General features: G+C 42.8%; 1 protein-coding gene across 1 annotated transcript in view; it reads right to left on the bottom strand.

Moving 5' to 3' along the window:
- Positions 1-22,897, bottom strand: part of PGM5 (phosphoglucomutase 5) — an 83,655-nt gene that overhangs the window by 59,880 nt on the left and 878 nt on the right. Inside the window, exons 2-6 of the mRNA XM_033164171.1 lie at positions 10,464-10,626; positions 9,078-9,224; positions 7,902-8,027; positions 6,450-6,640; positions 3,369-3,523 (exon numbers count right to left, since the gene is read on the bottom strand). Coding sequence (XP_033020062.1) covers positions 3,369-3,523; positions 6,450-6,640; positions 7,902-8,027; positions 9,078-9,224; positions 10,464-10,626 — 782 coding nt within the window. The remainder of the gene's footprint in view (positions 1-3,368; positions 3,524-6,449; positions 6,641-7,901; positions 8,028-9,077; positions 9,225-10,463; positions 10,627-22,897) is intronic.

Below are 22,897 nucleotides of genomic sequence, written 5' to 3' on the forward strand. Positions count from 1 at the left end.
TTGGAAAACTCAGCAGTGGCCAGAGGATTGGAGAAGATCAGTCTACATCCCAATCCCAAAGAAGGGCAGTGCCAAAGAATGCTCTAACTACCGCACAATTGCACTCATTTCACATGCTAGCAAGGTTATGCTTAAAATTCTACAAGGCAGGCTTAAGCAGTATGTGGACCGAGAACTCCCAGAAGTGCAAGCTGGATTTCGAAGGGGCAGAGGAAACAGAGACCAAATTGCAAACATGCGCTCGATTATGGAGAAAGCTAGAGAGTTCCAGAAAAACATCTACTTCTGCTTCATTGACTACACAAAAGCATTGACTGTGTCGACCACAGCAAACTATGGCAAGTTCTTAAAGAAATGGGAGTGCCGGATCACCTCATCCGTCTCCTGAGAAATCTCTATGTGGGACAAGAAGCTACAGTTAGAACTGGATATGGAACAACTGATTGGTTCAAAATTGGGAAAGGAGTACAACAAGGCTGTATATTGTCTCCCTGCTTATTTAACTTATATGCAGAATTCATCATGCGAAAGGCTGGGCTGGATGAATCCCAAACCGGAATTAAGATTGCCGGAAAAAATATCAACAACCTCAGATATGCTGATGATACAACCTTGATGGCAGAAAGTGAGGAGGAATTAAAGAACCTTTTAATGAGGGTGAAAGAGGAAAGTGCAAAATATGGTCTGAAGCTCAACATCAAAAAAACTAAGATCATGGCCACTGGTCCCATCATCTCCTGGCAAATAGAAGGGGAAGAAATGGAGGCAGTGAGAGATTTCACTTTCTTGGGTTCCATGATCACCATAGCTGTCAACTTTCGGATTTGAAAATAAGGGATCACCAGCCTCACCTATCCGGGGGACAGTCACATGTCAGTGATGGGCGGAGCCAGAAGCAAAAGTGGGTGGGGCAGCAATGTAAACTCCATATTTGGTCCCCCAAAGGTCATCCAGACTAGCCCTTGCTCACTGCAGGATCTTGCCCATTCTCTATGCTCATGTGTTTAAAAGAGATGAAGCGGAACCCTCAATATGTCAACAGTCGTTCACGCAACATGAGGGCCGGGGAGCATGTTCCAGATGTTGTTGGAACCCAACTCTCACCAGTCTTGGCCAGCAGGACCAATGGTCAGGGATGGCAGGAGTTTGCCCCCCCAAAAAAAACCTAGAGGAGGGCCAGTTTTTCCACCCCCTCCCTAATCAATTCCCCTGTCAAAAACAAAACAAAACTCTTTCCAGATGACATCAAAGCTCAAGCGAATTGAAAGGGACTAGAAACTTGATCCTGGCAAAGGGATGAGCAGTTGGGGGAGGAGAGCAGGCAAACCTCCCCAACCCAAATTCTCTGGATCCGTTTGTGCATCACAGGCAGTGCGGAGCAGTGGTTAGATAACAGAGGCCAACCAGAGAAGATTGAGAAGCAAAGTTTTAAACAGGAATCTGAGAAGTTTGTTTTTCCCCTTCCCCCCAGGCTACCTGTTAAAAGCCTTATCTAATTGCCTTTTGTTAGCAGCCTGGCCATTCCTTTGATACGGTAATCTGTTAATTCCTGGGCAATTGGGAAATTCCCTCACCCCATCTCTCCTTGCAGAGAAAACAGCTTGTCAGTTTGGGAGTGAAAATGGTTTTCAGGGCTGTTTTTTCTGTGCTGCCTCACACACACACGTGTATATGTGTCTGCTTGGTACATTAATAACAATTATTTTATAGTTAAGTCCTCAGGTTTAGGGAACACAGGAAATATACTGCAAACAACTAAGGAGACAAAAGTGGGAGCTAGGGGTGTCTCAAGCTCAGCCTTCCCCACATGCAGAACACACAAAACGCAATAACGCCTTTGCCCTGTTCCTCCCCGCACAATGACCCTCAGAGCAATACACACACCTCACCTCAGAGCAATACACACCCCCACAGGTACACACAACCCAGAGGGGTAGCAATGAAGACTCTGAATCCACTCCCTCCCCCGACAACCTGAACCATACCAGAAAACCTCAGGCTGCTGAGATCTGTTTTTCTCCGATCTCAGGCAAAACAGCTGTTCCTTTGAACTTGCAGGGAGAAGCAAGCAGAGGGGAGGGGGGGGGGGGGGAAGCCTCAAAGCAAAGAGGGCAGCCACGCAAAGAAGATCTTCTTGGACCGATCCAATTCAGCTACTCTAAGGCAGCCAGGCTCCGCCCCCCAGCTTACCCTATTGTCCAGCTGAGGGGCTCGGTGGCAGCTGATAGGGGTTGATGCAGGGGGCCAAATACGCCCCCTGTAAGCGCGGGAAACGGCTCCCGCTTGCTTTGAGGCTGCAAGGCAAGGAGGCGAGGTCTTCCCAGTCCCTGGCCGGCCAGCCAGCAGGGGGAGGGAGAGGAGCTGCTTCCTTTAAAAAACGGGAAATTTAAGGGATATTAAAAATAAGGGATAAGAGCAGGAAACAGCTTAAAATAAGGGAGATTCCCGGGGAAAACGTGATACTTGACAGCTCTGATGATCACTGCAGATGGTGACAGCAGTCACAAAATTACAAGACGCCTGCTTCTTGGGAGAAAAGCAATGACAAACCTAGACAGCATCTTAAAAAGCAAAGACATCACCTTGCCAACAAAGGTCCGTATAGTTAAAGCTATGGTTTTCCCAGTAGTAATGTACGGAAGTGAGAGCTGGACCATAAAGAAGGCTGATCGCCGAAGAATGGATGCTTTTGAATTATGGTGCTGGAGGAGACTCTTGAGAGTCCCATGGACTGCAATAAGATCCAACTGATCCATTCTCAAGGAAATCGGCCCTGAGTGCTCACTAGGACAGATCCTGAAGTTGAGGCTCCAGTACTTTGGCCACCTCATGAGAAGAGAAGACTCCCTGGAAAAGACCCTGATGTTGGGAAAGATGGAGGGCACAAGGAGAAGGGGACGACAGAGGACGAGATGGTGGGACAGTGTTCTCGAAGCTACTAACATGAGTTTGGCCAAACTGCGGGAGGCAGTGAAGGATAGGGGTGCCTGGCGTGCTCTGGTCCATGGGGTCACGAAGAGTCGGACACGACTGAACGACTGAACAACAACAACAAACTTGTCCTGCCCATAAAACTACAGGCAGAAAATGGTCACAGTAGATCACACACACACACACACTTCATTTTACATATATTTCCCAAATAAAATTTAAAAATCCAAATCACAATACTTCTTAAAATGAACTAACAATTAGAGGTTTTTAATAAGTGGGTACATCAATCCTTGTTTGGGATCCTATTTGAATATTTTGCTGTCTATACTGAAAGCTGTATCACTAATTATCTGCTTTTGGTGTTACCGGCATTCTGGTGAGCGATGCTAAAGTCTCTGAGGAATCAGTCACACTAGTGAATCTTACTGCCTTACCTGTCCAATGCTGTGCTAGTAGGCATACTCCTACCAAACCCATGCACGGGCATCTGGCGGAAATATGGAATGCAGGAGAGATTGGCAGCAATGATGGCCAATGAATCTGAAGGATTCACAAAAAAACCATTTTGACCTAGGATCATATAGCGGTCCTAGAAGAGAAAGAAAGCATATTAAGGCAGAAAAAAATAAGTAGAGAGGTTCATCCACAACTGTAAAATTGGTCATATTCAAGCTGGAGGTCTTTCTACATTTCCTCCCACACAATCCAGCAAAAGGGTGGCTCATAACTGTTCCTTGGCTAAAGTCTCATGGCACTGAGATACATGTACGTATGTGCTTCCCATTAAAAAAATAATATTTCTATTGATTTGGCTTGATTAGGCTGTATTGTGTTTTCAACATTCGGTTGGGAGCTGCCCAGAGTGGCTGGGGAAACCCAGCCAGATCGGCAGAGTATAAATAATAAGTTGTTGTTATTTCCAAAACTCAGGGAAAATTCTAACTTGTTTGAATACATTTGGGGAACATTTTAAATCAGGGGAAACATGATTTATAATAAATTTTACATTCCATAACATTGTACTGTCTCTTTCTCACCCTAAAACAAATCTTTTCTGGAGGGATCATGGTCTATTTATTGGCTCACATGGAGTTTGATTAAGATAAAAGGGCACTACCATTCTACACTAGAAAGCAGGAGGCCTCAAATCAGGAAAGAGATCTCTTTCATTAGCAACATTTTGCAGACTCAAGCACAGTGGGCCAGAGGTCACTGAGGGGAGGGGTTTGGAAGTGTAAAAGCAAAAAATGGTTGACACCAGCTTGGGCTCAAAATGGCAACCACATTATTGATTACAGGTGTATGTTGGTTTTGGCATAGGCATTGAATATGTATCCTGAATCAGACAACCCAACTGCTGGCTGATAACCCCATCAGGGTCGATCCCGGAGTTAAGGCTCCAAATCAAATCCTGCCAGGTGGCGCTGTGGGTTAAACCACAGAACCTAGGCCTTGCCAATCAGAAGGTCAGCAGTTCGAATCCCAGCAAAGGGGTGAGCTCCTGTTGTTTGGTCCCTGCTCCTGTCAACCTTGCAATTTGAAAGCACGAAGTGCAAGTAGATAAATAGGTACCGCTCTGGTGGAAAGGTAAACGGCATTTCCGTGCGCTGCTCTGGTTCGCCAGAAGCAGCTTAGTCATGCTGGCCACATGACCCAGAAGCTGTACGCCGGCTCCCTTGGGCAATAAAGTGAGATGAGCACTGCAACCCCAGAGTCGTCCGCGATTGGACCTAAGGTCAGGGGTCCCTATACCTTTACAGCCCACTAGCCCCCATCTGGGCTTTCAGACAGAACTCTAACCCCGGACATCTTTACTGGGGTACCCTGAATTTTAATCCTGGATCTGGGGGTAGGGCACCAACCCACCTCCTAGCTTTTCAGTAAGCATCAAAACCAATGCCATTTTCCACCAACGTTGTGACAGTTGCTATGAGGAAGGGAAATCCTCCAGACAGACCCAATTTGTCTGCAGGCAAATTCCTCCCTGGCCCCAAAGATGGCAACCAAGTAATTCTACAGCAAGGCCAGACATGTGTGCTGCCCTCTTACCTCCAGGCAGAGCCACAACATACAAAGTGGGCAGGTGGGATGTCCAATTCCAGACTGCCCTGCCTGCTTGCAATGCAGCCGGCTTTTATGCCCCAGTGGCGTAAGTGATCAAAGACTGGCTCTGCCAGGTCTGTCGTCAAAGCACTGCCCCACCAACCAGGGCCAGGATTGGTTTGTTTGAATTTTGAAGGCAATTCCGTCAGCCCCTGTGGCTGGCTGAGGCCAACTGGGATGTCAACCAGCTGCACATGCAAGTCTTTTCACCACCACCACCACCCTCAACTCTCCAGGAGATGCGCTGGGCTGCAACTGCCACTGCTTAGAAACAGTAAACGGTCTTTATCTGTGAGATAGATTTTGAAATTAGACCCTTACTCAGACTTGCTACTCAAGAGTGAGGCTATCAACTGTTTCCTTTATACCTGATTGAACCATGTAGTGAAAGGGGAGAACTCCCGGCACTTCTTGCCTATCAGATCATGCTCTGGGAATCTTCCATCCGCCAAGCAAGAAGTCTTTCCAGGCAGATCAGAAGCTAGATGAGGAGAGTGGGAGCAATAATTGCATTGAAGAAGCCATTCCAGTTTCACTACTCTGTCCCCTCAAATGGAGATGCAACCTAGATTGAATAGAACTGCGCCCTACAAAGAGGAGATGAAAGTGTGCCCCCAAAGTAGCATTTCCAAATGCTCTTTGCCTCCAAAGTATCTTTCTGTTTTAAAGAAAGCTTCCATTTATTTAGTTCCTCCATTAAAAAAAAAGACTTTGTGGTTGCAGTACATGTTCAAAACTATAAGCCTCACTGAAATTAACATCTATGTACCATATTGGCCCAAATAGAAGCTGCACCCGCAAATAAGCCACACCTTTATAATTCATTGGGGGGGGGAGAGAATACCTCGGCTGCTTCCTGGGGGGGGAGCCACACCACTTTGCCGGTGGCCTCCCCCCCTTCCTTCTGGCAGCTTGGGGGAGGCTTGGGAGCAGCGGGTGGGCTGCATGCCGTTACCCAACGCTCCTAGGCTGCTTCTGGGGGGAGAGCTGTGTTGCTTTGCTGGCGACGTAAGGTTGCGACTATAAGCCACACTTTAACTTTTCATGGTCAGAATTTTTTTGGGGGGGGGGGAAGTGCAGCTTATATTTGGGCCAATACGGTAAATACTATTTTATGAAATATTATTTTTCATTTCCAGCAGCATGAGAGCTGGTTGATAGTTTTCACTTGTGACCTTGTGACCTTTGTGTAAGCAATTAAAGTTGAAATTGATTCAACACTGAGTAATCTTTGAAAAACTGAGCTGCTCATGAACAGCAGAGGGATTTTCAAGGGCATAGCTGGTAACTAGAGCTTCAGTTTCTCCCACATTTAAATAGGCATTTATTTGAAAGTCCCTCTGTGAATGTAAAAGTTGAACAAATAAAGACAACTCTTTAACTACCAAATCTGGTCTTACACAAATACCTACTCCATCAGCATCAAAAGCAGCTCCAAAGCCATACTCTCCTCCTTTCATTGCCTCCAACAAAGAAGTGGCGTATGTCAGGTTTGGGTCAGGATACTGACCACCAAAATCCTCCAAAGGAACACAGTCAACTGCAGAATTAGCAGGAGCTCCTAATTCATCACACAGGATTCTCCGGACATAGGGACCCATCACTGCAAAAAGAATTGTTTACCAATTTAGGGACCATCTTTTAATTTATGTCCAAATGGAACACCCACCATTTTGACTGAACAGAAATGGAATGAATTTATATTAAACAGGACATCATAAACTTCACTACAAGTTATGACAGAGGCTTCAGAAAAAAGAGAAGAGTTTTCTGTTGAATGAGAAATATTCTCAATCTGAAAGGGAGCACTGGAATATCACAAAGCACAGGAATCCAGTTGTGCTCACAATTCTACTAAATAACTCTTTTGATAGCATTCAACGCAAATCCCATCTTCATAAGAAGCCATTTACCTCTATTCAGATAAATAAAAGCCAAAGCAAAACGAGCAGAGAGTCACATGATACAGTCTTCATAGAGTGTTTGTGGAAAAGTACATGTTTAAAAGTGTCTGTACATTATAGTCATATGGGAAAGCTTTGACACTGGATAACCAAGCTATCAATTATCTACCTTCCAGAGCTGGTACAGTCATGTAAGAAAACTTCACCAGAGTGTCCGAATCTGCACTTATTGAAGGTGGTATTTCACACATGAACCTGGGGTTCCCGGAAACATTGTTTTAAGAACTGTCTTGTGGAACTAGACAATGTCTTTTATTTTATACACAGGGCTAAAGCTATGGAGTTTATTCATACGATATGACCTGTCCCTTCCTATGACTGCTCTTTATGAGGGCCAACTCAATTCAATCTTAAATTTTCATCTGAAGAAATATCCTGTCTTTGCATAAAGTTCTTTTCACTCAGACTTGCTTCTGACATAGGAGATTTCTCAGTCTCAGTCCTCACCCCAACCACAGGGATAAGAATACTGAGCTATGTTGTAAAGCAGGGGTAGTCAACCTTTTTATACCTACTGCCCACTAATGCATCTTTCTTGATGGTAAAATTTCTTACTGCCCACCAGTGCTCGATGGAAGGAGGATTCAGTTTGTGCCGTAGAACCCCCTACCACCCACCTAGAGTCCTGAAACGCCCACTAGTGGGCGGTAGGGACCAGGTTGACAATCCCTGTTGTAAATATTACTTGGATAATATATTTGAAACATTTTGAACACTGCACTAATCAGAGTAAACATTAGTTGAATACCACCCAATGTGTTTATTCTAGTGAGCATTGTTTAGGATTGCTGTCTAAATTATTACTGCGTAGCAACTACCTAGCTATCATGCTCATGCTTTAAACAACATTTTCATTTTCATTATATTAGCATTTTACATGTATAATATGGGCCTTCTTACCTCCATTCATGGCATCAATTCTGATCTTAAGTTGATTTGGCCCTGTTAGCAACCCTCTGATGGTACTGAAGTCAAAGACAGTCCGTAAAAGATTGAGGTAGACTTCCACCGAATCTATTATTTCAACTGTACGAATAAAGGTTCAAGAAATAGCTAGTTAGTGTATGTTGTCTTTGGGGCCTAATGCCTCTACAATGCCTCAGGCAAATACAGCAGCCAAGTGCCCACAAAAAATACTCCTGTTATTGTGGGATGATGTCAGATGCCTCCTATTGTAAATACTCTTGATATTCTAGGAGTAAGCAAAAATCCTATTTGAGAAGTGAAGGCTAATCAAGGAGGATACCCAAGAGATAGGACCACAGGCAAGGGTAAATTGGGCAGTTGTATTGTCTAGGATGGAATTAGAGATGAAGTGACACCCATGTTCCAGCAAAAAATCATTTATTTATAATTAGCACAATCCGGCCAACATTTATCACTGCTGTCCTGTTGATTTCCATAGTGAAGTTAAGCACATGTTCCTGTCTTTCCCATCATATTAAATTGGATTTGGTGCTTAATTCTGGCTGGATCATATTTATATCTTTTAGAAATGTCCATGCTCCCTTTTCAAAAATGTTGCCCACTATTTAAAATAGAACAATATATAAATAGAACAAAACAAGTTAAAAAGCATGGAATCTGGGAATACTCTATTATAATAACAGCAACAACAAATAAAAATAGCAGTTGTTTTAAAAAGCAAACAAACAATTGATTTAGAAACCTAAAGTAATAAAATAAAAAACCGACCATAATCAAACTGAGTAGAATGAAATGAAGGAATCAGAATGTAAAGCTAAAGTTTAAAGCTCAGCAAGTAGAAACTAAAAATGAATATGCCCAGTGAAATAAAGTTCTAGAAGCTAACATGAAATAAGACTGCAATTTAAGGAAATACAGTGAGTTACAGGGCTGTGCTGGATGTCAATCATAGCCTGAGAAACATCCGCTCCAAAATGGCATAATAAGGTGCATCAAAGATTTCCTGAAACCCTCAAATGATCACAGCGGAAAAGCCCTCCTAAAGATTGGAAGGAACAATATAACTTCACAGCAAGAGCTGAACAGATGGGAGACATCATGGAGACCATGACAACATGGAGACCAAAGCTATGACAAAAAATACAATACCACGGAAAGGCTTGAATTTGTTCTCCAAATCAAATTCTTGTCTTCCTAGCCGAGATAAGTCAATTCTCAGGTCTGAACAAATGGCATATTCTTCAAGGGTTTTGCTGATCTGGTAGATTTTGTCAGAAACAACATCAGGTGCTGGTCCTGGAAGTATAAATGCATACATTTATAAAGTCAGTACAGTGTAGGTAATTTGAACACACTCAGAAAAACTGTAAATATGCTCAGGATCAGAGTATAGATTTGGTATATTGTTAAACTGAGATACAATGCAAGCTTAAAATAGTGTAACACATATCAGCAGTACATGAAAGTTATATTGTAGATGATGAAGAAGAAGAGGAGGAGGAGGAGGAGTTTGGATTTGATATCCTGGTTTATCACTACCTGAAGGAGTCTCAAAGCGGCTAACATTCTCCTTTCCCTTCCTCCCCCACAACAAACACTCTGTGAGGTGAGTGGGGCTGAGAGACTTCAAGGAAGTGTGACTAGCCCAAGGTCACCCAGCAGCTGCATGTGGAGGAGCGGAGACGCGAACCCAATTCCCCAGTCTACCGCTCTTAACCACTACACCACACTGGCTCTCTAGATGTTTGTAGCCTACAGAATGCTTCCTTTTATCATTGTCTTGAATTCTAATGGGTGAACAGCCTAAGTCTCTGGCCTTTGATCTCCTAAGAAATGTAATTAAGCCCTTTGAATTTGAAGTCTCAGTGAATAATAGTTACTTTTCCTAGTCTACTACATGGTACTAAAAGAGAAGAAAACACAAGTGTATTCAAAGAAGCTTTGACTCCAAAACTAATACCCCAATTCAGTGAGATAAAGCCACATGCACACGAAGCCTCTCGTACACTATATATCTGCTGGCATAGCAAAGTCGATCTGAGCACTACGGAACGAAATGGATGTTTCTATTGATGCAAATGAGAATATGCACTCATATTCAGGACTACATGAAACTGAACTGCCAGAAAAAGAAGGGTATACTGTATGTTTGATAAATAAATGTCATACAATTTTCTATGGGCTTGCACAACACCCTACATGACCAAGTAGGGTGACCATCCATAGGTCTTCCGTGTATATAAAAATGAGACTTCATACTAGTAAGTTCCAAAAGACACCAGATTGTGCAAAAGACAATAACAAGCGTGTTGGCATGTATAAAATATCTAAAAAGAAGTTGGCAAAGCCTGTAGGACATTTGATCACTGAGCACCTGTTGGTTTCTCTAGGATACAACCCCCTATATATCTGAATCTATTAAAATCTTAGACGGCTTAGAAAAATATAGAAACATTATTTTTGAAAAGTATAAAAGTCTATTTTCAATCTGCTTTCTTAAAAACAATTGATAACATAAATCTTAAAATTACATACCTCCATTGGCAACATTAAACTTAACTCCAAATTCTCCTCCAGGTCCTCCAGGGCAGTGACTAGCAGTTAGAATAATCCCACCGGCTGCTTTTATCTTTCTGATAACGCAAGAAACAGCAGGGGTGGATAAGATGCCATTCTGACCAATAACCAATCTTCCAATCTAGACGAGCCAGATAAAAAGAACAAGATCACGTTTTGTTGGCATGGGGTTGAGTTACTGAGTGATGCTCAATGATACCAAACAAACATAATGAAGAAACAGTACAGTGGTAATTCGGGTTAAGAACTTAATTAGTTCTGGAGGTCCGTTTTTAACCTGAAACTGTTCTTAACCTTTGGTACCACTTTAGCTAATGGGACCTCCTGCTGCCACCACTGTGCACTTTCTGTTCTCACCCTGAAGCAAAGTTCTTAACCCAAGGTATTTCTGGGTTGCGGAGTCTGTAACCTGAAGCGCCTGTAACCCAAATTATTTTATTTTAATTAAAAGACTTCTGCATGGGCGTACCCAGTGAGGGGCGGGGGGGGGACAGCTGCCCCCCCCCAGAAGCAAAAAAAAATTAAATGGTTATAAAGTGATGAAACAAAACAAAATTAGGTAGGGCGATGGCGAATAATCAGTTGTTTACCACACTGAAATGGTGTAAAAACCGAGAAGTATCTAGAGCCACCTAGCGACTGGTAGAGGAATCTATGTCAGCCAGCCAGTGGGATTCAAGGGAGGGAGAGGTCTCTAGCGGGCTCTAGCAGAGAGAAGAGGGAATCTTCTAGACGGGTCTAGTGAGTTCCGCGTCACTATATAAACTGAGCTACCCGCCGCTAGTTGATCAGTATTTTAGTTGAATGTGAGGCGTTAGTTAGCATTCACTGTTGATGTTTACTAAGTGTTTCTTTGAAACAACCAATTTCGAATTTATTCCAGTTTATTAGTTTACCTTCTTATTTACATTTAGAAGACATTGAGGCTGCCTAAATGGATATAAGAAACTGGTTCCAAAAAGGTAATTTAAGTAATTTCTGTAGAAAATTACATTTTAAATTAAAACACGGCTACTGTTGAATGATCTTTCGGTACCCTTCGAAGGGTAAAGACCTGGCTCAGAAGTACAATGGGAGAGGACAGACTGACTGGGTTGTGTTTGATGAGTGTCCATCGGAAATTCTTCAAGGAAAATCAGGACTGGATTGAAACGAAAGTTTTGAACAAGTTTTCTTCAAACCCAAGAAAAATGATATTAGTATAAGACATGTAACTAGAATAAAAATTAAAATATTTTTCAAGCAAATAATTGTAATAACTACCGTAATAAAGCACTGCTATAATTATATATAATTTTCTTAAAATTTTGGTTTCATTCGTCTTTTCCGTGCTGAAATGTCACAACCTGAATGACCATGGCTTGCCCCCCCCCCCCTAGTTTTGATCCTGGGTATGCCCCTGGATTTCTGTATTACCCTTCACCAAAAATGGTCACAGGGCAGCTAACAAAAATAAAGTAATGTGAGCAACAAGTGGCAGGAAAAGGGGCGCAATGGGCTTCTATGCGCTTTGTCATTGACCTCTGTCATAAGCAATATTAAAATGATTCTCATGTTACTTAATTAGCATAATCATAAAAATGATTTCCAAACTATCAGCTTCTAAAAGCGCAACAAAAATTGTATTTTTTTAAACCCTGGAATCTAAAAGAATATAATGTTGGGGTGCGACATAACTTCAGTGCGGAGATTATTCTGCAGATTATAACTTTTGTAGCTATATTATTATATAGTAGATATAATTGTATGAACATTTTTACAAAATTGAAATCAGAAAATGTTCAGAATGAGAATCATGTCTTAAATTATAAGATTAAAAGATATGGTGACTAGAAAAGAGTAATTGCAACCTAGCATTGTCTAGAATGATGTGATGCAAGAGCCAGGGTGGCCTAAGTGGATCTGGTAGGTGTCAGAGATAATATATTGTTGCCTCTTCATTTCTTATAAAATAAGATGCTTTTATTCAACTTATTCAAACATTTATTTGAGTGTACTCATTTCAGTGGGATGCGGGTGGCGCTGTGGGTTAAACCACAGAGCCTAGGGCTTGCCAATCGGAACATTGGCGGTTCGAATCCCCGCAACGGTCCCTCCTCCTGCCAACCTAGCAGTTCAAAAGCATGAAGTGCAAGTACCGTATTTTTTGCTCCATAGGATGCACCAGACCATAGGGCGCACCTCATTTTTAGAGGAGGAAACAAGAAAAAAATATTTTTCTGGTTTTCCTCCTCTAAAAGCCCTGGTTGTTGTTTTTTTGGGTTTTTTTTTTGAGGATCAGCTAAATGTTTTGCAGCTTTTTTTGCAAAGGGAAAAGCCCTGGTTTTTTGAGGATCAGCTAAAAGTTTTGCAGCTTTTTTTGCAAAGGGAAAAGCCCTGGTTTTTTGAGGATCAGCTAAATGTTTTGCAGTTTTGCAAAGGGGGAAAAGCAAAGCTCCTTTTGCAAAGGGGGAAAAGCAAAGAGGAAAAGCCCTGTTTTTATGGGGTTTAACTCACATTTCTGCAGCTGCTAAAGGAAAGGGAGCCTTTTCTACAGTTTCCAGACAGATAATCTAATCAGCTAGTCACATGTCGCTGGGGAAACAAACAACACATTCTGCAGCACATTCAACAAAGGAGGGCGGGGCTGAAAGGGAGCCGGGACTCTTATCTCTCTCCAGATCTCTTGCTGATCAGCTGCTGAGCTGAGTCCTTTCAACACCCCTTTTTCTCTTTGTAAAATAAAAAGCATTATCCTCTTTTGGCCCCTGGGCAATTCAGCTCCAGGGACCACCATTCGCTCCATAAGACGCACAGATATTTCCCCTTACTTTTTAGGAGGAAAAAATTGCATCTTATGGAGCGAAAAATACGGTAGGTAAATAGGTACCGCTCCAGTGGGAAGGTAAACGCCGTTTCCATGCGCTGCTCTGGTTCGCCAGAAGCAGCTTAGTCATGCTGGCCACATGACCCAGAAGCTGTACACCGGCTCCCTCAGCCAATAAAGCGAGATGAGCGCTGCAACCCCAGAGTCATCTGCGACTGGACCTAACGGTCAGGGGTCCCTTTACCTTTACCTTTACTCATTTCAGTAATCTATAGCTTGGCCATTTTTGAGTAAGATGCTTCTAAAAGCAATTCTTTAGCTTAGCATTAGCAATTATTGATGCTTTATTTGCTTCAAAAGAACAGATGCCTAACAAAGTGAACTTTACAAGAACTTTGCAAGTACATATGATATAGCTACATGGTTGGAACATGAACACATATCTATGCATGCATCTACAGTGGTACCTCTGGATGCGAACGGGATCCATTCCGGAGCCCCAGTCACAACCTGAAAGGTCCATAACATGAAGCACCGCATCTGAGTGCGACGTGATTTGGCGCTTCTGAGCATTCACGTGACGTCATTTTGCACGTCTGCTCATGCACGAACCGCCAAACTCAGAAGTAAACCGTTCCGGTACTTCCGGGTTTGGCGCGTTCATAACCCGCGCCGAACGCAACCCACAGCGAACATAACACGAGGTATGACTGTATGCCTGTTGGTTAAACACTTGTCTTCATCAGATAAAGAAGTGGCTTGAACTTAACATAAAGTGGTTAGGAACATAGAAATTAGGACAGCTTGTGGTCTGCAATAAAAAAGTTCTGCTGATATGTCAATAAAGTTATCTAGAGGGGCTTGTGACCATATATGTACAATGATTAGTAAGGGAAATGGGATGTTATTATGTTATTTAAACAAACAAGATACGCTGGGGACTTTCCATGCCTTTTCTATAAGGGAGGGCGAGAATGAACTTCGAGAATTTAAATACTTGTGTAATTTCCTGATTCTGTGTGCCTCTTTTGACACTTTGTGTATCCAGGTCACCCACTTACAAGCGTAATAAAGCTTTCCTAATTCACCAACTTGTCCAGGGTCATTTTATTAAGGATCCAGAAGACCCAAAATCTTGATGGACCATTTTTCATATCTAACAGGAAGCCAGAGTCCAAATCCCCATTCAGCCATAACACCATAATATGGTTTGAAGCATGCCATGATAGCAGCCACAACATGGGAATGTGGGATTTAAAGCACAGGAGCAGTCAAACACAACATTGCTAGAGTGGACATGGAAGGGGAACTCTAGGCCAGCCAGTCGGAACTTGCTATTTCTCCTGGGCTGGGATGGACTCCCTCTGTGTAACTGGAGGTGGGTGTGGTCTCACCTAGGCAGGTTAACACAAAACCACAGGGACCAGACTCCATCTTCCTCTTTTGGACCACGCTCTCAAAGAAGCGAGACCACTAGGATGCTCTTTTGGCTTCCAGCTTCCAGCCAAGAGAACACAAAGGAGCTATTTTCCCTTATGGAACAGTCTCCTGAGTAAATGTAACTTTTACTAAGTTTAAGTCTGCCGTCTGGGATCCAACTGTGAACAGATGATTTCTCATGAGTAAATGCTTTTATACTTTTATAGAAGACTGTGTAATGTTTTATTTTGAGAGGGATTAGTGGGGGAAATACCGGGACATTTATTACAGAGGTTTTAATGAACCTGAGCAAGCTATCTGCTGTGTGTGTGTTTAAAAAGGGGAATGAGAACTCTGCTAATTTCTGGGACTTGTAAACACAAGTTGGAATAGGATATCCTAAACAATTTATCTTCTCCTGCATCCCAAAACATTCCCACAGGGAAATCGCTTCAAATGGATCTCAAACCCTTTGGTGAGTTAGGGACTTCCCCTCCACGTAAAGACAGGCTTTGTCAGATTGAGGAACAAGACAAATAGAGGCTCCAACCTCTGCTGCCTTGCGGCTATATTTACAGTATTCATGAAAAAGGCTATGGGGAGTAAACCCTGAGGAAGAATCCGTACCTGCTGACTTGCAATACATCTTTGGGAGAAGAAAGGGCTCAGGAGTCAATCCTACAGAAATCTGAGTCCCCAAGACAGGTAGATGGTGTCTCATACACCTCCTTCCAACAACTCCTTCAGCTAAGCTTTCCTTTGGACCCCATCAGTGAGGCTGAGAGGGGGGTCTTGCTGTCTGGCCAGTCCAGGACCTCCATAACACTGCCCAGGCTTGCATTCCAGGGAGGTCACTTAAGTGCTGCTAATACAGCAAAAACAATGCAGGGGACAGAAGCTACAAGTTGCCAGTCTCTGCAGCCACAGCAGGCGCTGTGATTCTCCAGTGCTTTGATTTCATTCCATTGTCTTTCGAGACAAACAGATGCCAGCAACTCTGATTCAGTAAGGAAGATGTGCAAAAAGAGTTGATATGTATGAGGCAATGAAAGATAGGAGGAGGAGGAGGAGGAGGAGAGTTTGGATTTGATATCCCGCTTTATCACTACCGGAAGGAGTCTCCAAGCGGCTCACATTCTCCTTTCTCTTCCTCCCCCACAACAAACACTCTGTGAGGTGAGTGGGGCTGAGAGACTTCAGAGAACTGTGACTAGCCCAAGAAGGTCACCCAGCAGCCGCATGTGGAGGAGCGGAGACGCGAACCCGGTTCCCCAGATTACGAGTCTACCTCTCTTAACCACTACACAACACTGGCTCAGGAGTGCCTGGTGTGCTCTGGTCCATGGGGTCACGAAGAGTCGAACACGACTAAATGACTAAACATCACAGCAACATGTATGAGGTTTGCGTCCACATTTTTTAAAGAAGAAATACTACTAAAATCGAACGATCATTACAGAATGTATCAGTAAATTAAATTGCTACAATAATTTACATCCTTTCTTAGATCCCATCAATGCACTGTTTAATGTACAGAAATTTATTAGTTTATGTAGCGCTCTAAACTACAGATATTCAACTAAGAGCCTGACATTATTAAGAAAAATCTGCTGTCAGCTATCCTGGTCAATGACGTAACAACACTAAAGTTAATGAGAAAGAACTTATCCCATGTGGTATACACAAAAAACTGCGCAGCCAAACTCTGTATGACTAGATTGGCAACCCAAGAGTCCTGGTTAGGCCCCATTAACTTTTCAATTACATGGAAGTATACAGGTAGCAATGAATGGAAATCTGGGAGTCTCTATGAAGATGGAAGAATCTGAAACATGTGGATTCAACTGTATGCTTAGATCTTCAGTTGGCATGAGAGAGAACAGACAGCAACTGCCTTTCAGGGTGGCCTTTCAGCTTGATTAAAGAGATGACTGATTGCTGGGACCTGCAGCTTCCCCCGAGTCAGATTTCTGTGTTAAAAATAAAGGCCAGAGGTACAGTGCACTTCAGAACACTTTGGCCTGGTAGGTTGCACTTGCCAAAAGTAGTGTGAATTGTGGCTGTTCAACCCATTCTAACAATGACTAAAAATTGGTGTTAAGCAGAAACCAACTAAGAAAGCTATAATTTCGAAGCTTTATTTACCCATTGTTTTTGCTTAATATAGAAATAACTTCAGAGTTATTTGAACTATTCATTTATCTGAGGTTATGTGTAAGCTCAGTGGAAGAGGATTAAAAGAGAAAGTCTTAAATGTAAACCATTTGCTGGGGGAGATTATTGAAGCCAAAAAAGGGAGGCAGGCTCAGCAGCAGGTATAAGTCCCAGCAGCTGCTAAGTTCTGGTTAGACGACAGAAAAGGTGGGGCCAGCCAGGCTAGAAGCAGTTGCCTTGTTTAAGAAGTCGAAGAACAGGGCAAGGAGTTCAGAACTGCATGGAGCAACTGAGTTGTTCCAATGGGTTGGCATGCACCCGCATATGCTTTTAAAGGTGGGGCAAGGCACTGCATTGGGCAGGATGTGTCTGTTCCCTACAATGGGAGCATTGCAAGGTCCTGGGTGAACAGGCTGTGCGCTCTGATTCTGACTGCTGCATAAACTTACAAAGGAGATTGTTTAACTCTGCTAAAGTAAACCTTCCCACAAATATCACAATGTTTAACTGGTGATAAGTTAAAAACCAGATATCAGCTGGCCTTACTAGACACTCCATTCCTGAGCCTGGCAACACCTCAGGACTCCAGAGTCTCTACTAAGTTGATTCCCCCTCCACCATTATATAAAATCCCACCACCTCTCAAAAGCAAATCAGTGTTGAATGGGGGGGGGGGTATTTTCAACACTCTTCTCTTTTTAGAGTACACACTTCTACCCCAGGGATTATTTATCACTAGCTGGTATGCAATTAGGCATAACTGTGTTAAATGGCAGAATAGAAACCTAATTAATAATAATAAAAAGCAATTCTTGTAGTGGGAACAAGAGAATTGATCCCAGACTTTGCACCTTTGATTTTGTATCTTCTTTGGTGGATAAGTCAACAGTCTAATCAAACACAAGCCCCTATTATCTTGCCAGGAGCTTGCCAGGAGCTGGTGAACAAGGCAAGTGGAAGCTTCCTCTCAAGCCTGGAGTCATGCGGATGGAGGTCTGTGCTTACAGGACGCAAGCAGAGAGCAAAGACAAAGCTCTGCCTCTCCTCTCTGGCTATGAGCTGGAGGGGGTGGCACAGGGATTGCCCTGTGCCTTCCAGGTAGTTGGAGCATCAACCCCGCCCCCCAGCAGGAGCAGAGAGCAAGTAAGGTTGATGTGTTTCTGCTGCTCCTCACTAACTCTAAGCTGAATGTTCAAGTCCTTCCAATTGTTCCCAACCTCATGCTTGTGGGAATGTTCAAGGATGCAGGAGAGGATATATTGTTTGATTATATCCTTTCCAACTTATGTTAACAAGTTCTACAATTTAGCAGAGTAACATTCCCCTTTTTAAACTTGCACAGTGGATGTGTTTGCTCAGACTCGCTAAAGCCTCTAAAATAAGTTTCGTTGGTAATTTCCCCTTTAGTCACTCATAAAAAGATAGACACGACACAGTCTTCTATAAAAGTGTAAAAAGAGTTTACTCACACATTCTGTTCACAAATGGATCCCAGAAGGCAGACTTAAGTTGCAAAAGTAATATACACCTGGAAACTATCCCATAAGGAGACAGCCAAGGAAGCATCTTGGGCTAAGCAGATGTTGTTTCTTTGACGAATGTGGTCAGATGGCTGACCAGTCCTGCTCTTTTGTTACCTGGGCAGGTGAGGTCATGCCCACCTCTAGTCACATGCAGAGGAAGTCTGTCCCAGCCTAGAAGAAACAGGAAGTTCTGACTGGCTGGTCCAGACATCCCCTTTTATGTCCACTCTAGGGTTGTTGTACTTGACTGCTCTTGTGTTTCACATCCCAGAATGCTGCATTTCAAATATTCAGCATGAAGTCAGGGACAAAACCTCTCCTCTTGGGACAGGAGCATGTACTAGTGATCACAAATATTTGGTGTTAGTTCCTAAGTAACTAAATATGTTAGTTCCTGATTATTCAAGTGCAAGATGCAAAGTTGCAAAAGCAGAAAAGAAATTAGAGAAAAGAGACCATGAAAATTTTAAAGATAAAAGCCTATGATGAAAGAGTAATTTAAAAGAAGGAACTAAGGAGTAAGAAACACTCATGATTGCAATAACCAAGGTAGGAAACAAACAGAATTTGGATTAAAAATTTAGCAGAAGGAATAGTTTGAAAGGATCTGATTTTAGCAAATCCTTTTTAGCAGGCGAAAAAGCTATGATGTTTGGCAGCCAGTTGAATTTTATAAAGTTTAATGTTGTAATCCTCATTAGTATTAACTATGGTCAGTGCTGACATATTCATGAACTGTGGAATTTACTCCTAAGAGGGAAGTGATTGATCATTTTGCCACAATTAAATGGAGTCAGTGTAATGTAGAAGGTGTCAGACTGGAACCAAAGAAACCTTCATTCACATCCCCACTCAGCCTCAAACCTCATTCACAGTATCTCAGCCAAACAACTTGACAGGATACAAAGATACAAATGATGGGACTGATGAAATAACCATGTTTGTAGTTGATAGTTCCTTGGGAAAGTTTAGGATTTTTCTTTTTTATTATCTGAAAAGAAGGAGGGAAGATAAGAGGAAGTATACAGTAGGTGATCAATAAATAGAACAACATCCAAGTTAGGTTAAGCAGAGAAGCCATCTTTCTGTTCCTTCCTCCCTCTTTTTGTTTTGGTGTGTTGCTCAGACACAAATCAAAGGATGATCCCTTTGACTTCAGTACTCACTCAAGAAAAAAAGACCTAGGGCTCATTCATACGATTGTTTAATGTGGATAGTAAAGTTCTTGTACCACCATTAATTCTCCATTGTCATTATGTCATTCTCCTCTAAATCCCGGCCTTAACAGAATCATAGAATCCACTGAAAGTGCCTAGACACCATCAAGCTGTGAAACCTGCATGATCTGGTTCTGTTTCTCTCTTTGACCTAAAACAAATGGGCCGTGAGTGACTTGAACTACAAAGGCTACTTCTGCTGCTGTAGAGCAGGGCACACCAACCTTTTTGAACCAGTATGCATATTTTGAATTTTGAGAGAGTACTGTGGGCACCAGTCATACAATGGCTGCCATGGGGAATGGCATAACATAAATGGCTGCTCTGGGGGTCTGGCACAGTACAAAATCAAAGAGAGTACAGTCACTGCCGCACACAATTGCAGGCTTAGCATTATGTCTTGATTGTTCTGTTTCTTCCTCCATGATCAGCTCAGCAGTGGGACTCAGCTGCATGCCATTTCCCCTGCTATTGAGCCACAATCTCTGATCATCTAAGCATCATGGAGAGAGATTGTGGGAAGGGGAGATTTAAGCCCTTGCACTACTCAGCTGATTGGAGGTTGCAACTCAGCAGAAGAGGAAAAGAGGGCTGAGGAGAAGGAGTGGGGCCTTAGGATTGGCCAGTGGGATCAAGGATCCCCCACCCTTGGTCTACAATGACAGGCAGAGGCTCTCCAGAATTTCAGATGGAAGCATTTCCCAGCCCTGTGTTCTAGTTACAAACATATGCTGACTATGGGCAGAATAATTTAGAAAAATTGCTGAAATAAATCAGAGATGGAATGCTTGTCAAGTTAGGCACTATAAGGTTAATAAGATGATAACTTCCAAATGTGAGGTACTGGTACAGTTCTGAAAACCACAAAATTTGATCCATTTGCAGTGCAGTTTTACTGCCATGCGAAACTATGGAGGTCCTTGGAATGGCTTAGGAAGCTGGGTATGTTTAGCCTGGAGAAGAGAAGGTTAAGGGGTGATATGATTCCAGAGAAGCAGACACGGAGCAATGGATTCAAACTACAAGAAAGAAGATTCCACCTAAACATTAGGAAGAACTTCCTGACAGTGAGAGCTGTTCGGCAGTGGAATTTGCTACCAAGGAGTGTGGTGGAGTCTCCTTCTTTGGAGGTCTTTAAGCAGAGGCTTGACAGCCATCTGTCAGGAATGCTTTGATGGTGTTTCCTGCTTGGCAGGAGGTTGGACTGGATGGCCCTTGTGGTCTCTTCCAACTCTATGATTCTATGATCCTATGATAGCCATGTTCAAATATATAAAAGGATGTCATATAGAGGAGGGAGAAAGGTTGTTTTCTGCTGCTCCAGAGAAGCGGACACGGAGCAATAGATTCAAACTACAAGAAAGTAGATTCCACCTAAACATTAGGAAGAACTTCCTGACAGTAAGAGCTGTTCGGCAGTGGAATTTGCTGCCAAGGAGTGTGGTGGAGTCTCCTTCTTTGGAGGTCTTTAAGCGGAGGCTTGACAGCCATCTGTCGGGAATGCTTTGATGGTGTTTCCTGCTTGGCAGGGGGTTGGACTGGATGGCCCTTGGGGTCTCTTCCAACTCTAGGATTCTATGATTCTATGGCTCTGCAGAGATTCTGTTCCCAATGATGCCTTTGGTACACTTGCATCTGGTGCTCAGAAGTTGAATGGCAAAGAAAACATCAAAGGTCTGATATTGTAAAGAACAAGGAAAGTTTATGTAACAGAAGGGGCAGGGGCAGAGAAACAAATAATCTGTTGGGTACAGGATCAATGGTATCAAAAGCTGCAGAAAGATAGAGCAGAACAAGCAAGGTTGCACCTCGTTGCCCCTCTCTTGATGGTCACCCATCAGAGTAACCAATGCCTGAAAACCTGAACCTGGACTGAAATGGGTCCAGACAATGAGATACATCCAATAATGCCGGCAGCTGCTCTGTCACAAGCCTCTCAATCACCTTCTTGAGAAAAGGTTGATAACTATTGCAGATGAGTAGATCCAATCAATGCTGGGTTTCTTTAGATGTGGTAACACCACTGCCTCTCTCAAAGCAGTGGGCACCACTTCATTGCATCATGATGCATTCACCACACCCTGGATCCATCCCCTGCCAGCAAGATTTTATTAATCACAAGTTACAGGACAAGAGAATCTATGATTCTGTGTGGTTTGATGTATCGCTGCAAGCACTCTGACAATATCCTCAGGTCACATCAACTGAAATTGATCCCACAAAACCTTTCTAGACACATCATTGGACACCTGACATATTTCTGCACCAATTATGGCATCAAGATCACAATAGAGCTGAGCAACGTAGCCACTGAAGTGCCTCAAAAACTCTTCACAGTGGGTCTCCAAATGGTCCATGGAAATTCTCTCAGGGGCCAGTAACCTTCCTTCCTTCGTTTATCCTTTTGATTCCCACGGTGCCCTTTTTGCTCTTTGCCCTCTGCAAAAGACCACCTCCCTATACTAATTTCAGCTTAGGTCTACTGAGCCCAGAAAGTCCAATTATAACTTATAAACCAAAACACAGGACCCAGTGTCTGGTTTGAGCAATGTTATGTGCTGCTGTCAGAAAGTCTGGGTTACTTTCTAATAGAAGCACAGAAGAAGGGGATTTTCTGACAGGGAAAAACCAGCTCACAAAGCTGAAGTCATTGGGAAAGTGGACTTTGGCATAGAATCAACATGAGGTAATCAACCATCCAAAACAACAACCAGGCAAAGGGGTAAATTTTAATACTTTTTAATGCTTTTGTGGGTACCAGAGTGCCAAGAGCCATCTCCAAATGTAGGAATGTTACATTCTCTCACAGGAACACATCAACATCAAGCTCTATTTTTGTTAACTGCACAGGCATTGTAAAACTCCTGAGCTAGCTTGTGCCAAACAAAAACCATGCAACATGGTCATAACAAAACAAAACAAACAAACAAAAAACAAAAAACACCAGAAGGCCCAGAGCTCTTTAGATGATATTATCTTAGGTTTCCCACTCTGAAAATGTGTACCACCAAATCCAGCTTTTATCCCCAGTGGCAAATATATATGCTAGGTGCTGCCCTTTAAATAGTCTAAATATTTAAATATTTCTCTCTAGCATAAAAAAGCAGCTAAACTACTGCAATCTAAGTTAAATATATCAGACACCATCTGAGTGGAACAAACCAGAGCTATATCCACCTTCTTACAGTAAGTCCACTGTCTTCATTGTCCTTTGCACAGAGTCAGACAGACTTGACTGTCTCAAACACAAATACTATTCCAAAAGACGATGAG

The sequence above is a fragment of the Lacerta agilis genome, chromosome 11 (genome assembly GCF_009819535.1).
Source record: "Lacerta agilis isolate rLacAgi1 chromosome 11, rLacAgi1.pri, whole genome shotgun sequence".
Classification (NCBI taxonomy): Eukaryota; Metazoa; Chordata; class Lepidosauria; order Squamata; family Lacertidae; genus Lacerta; species Lacerta agilis.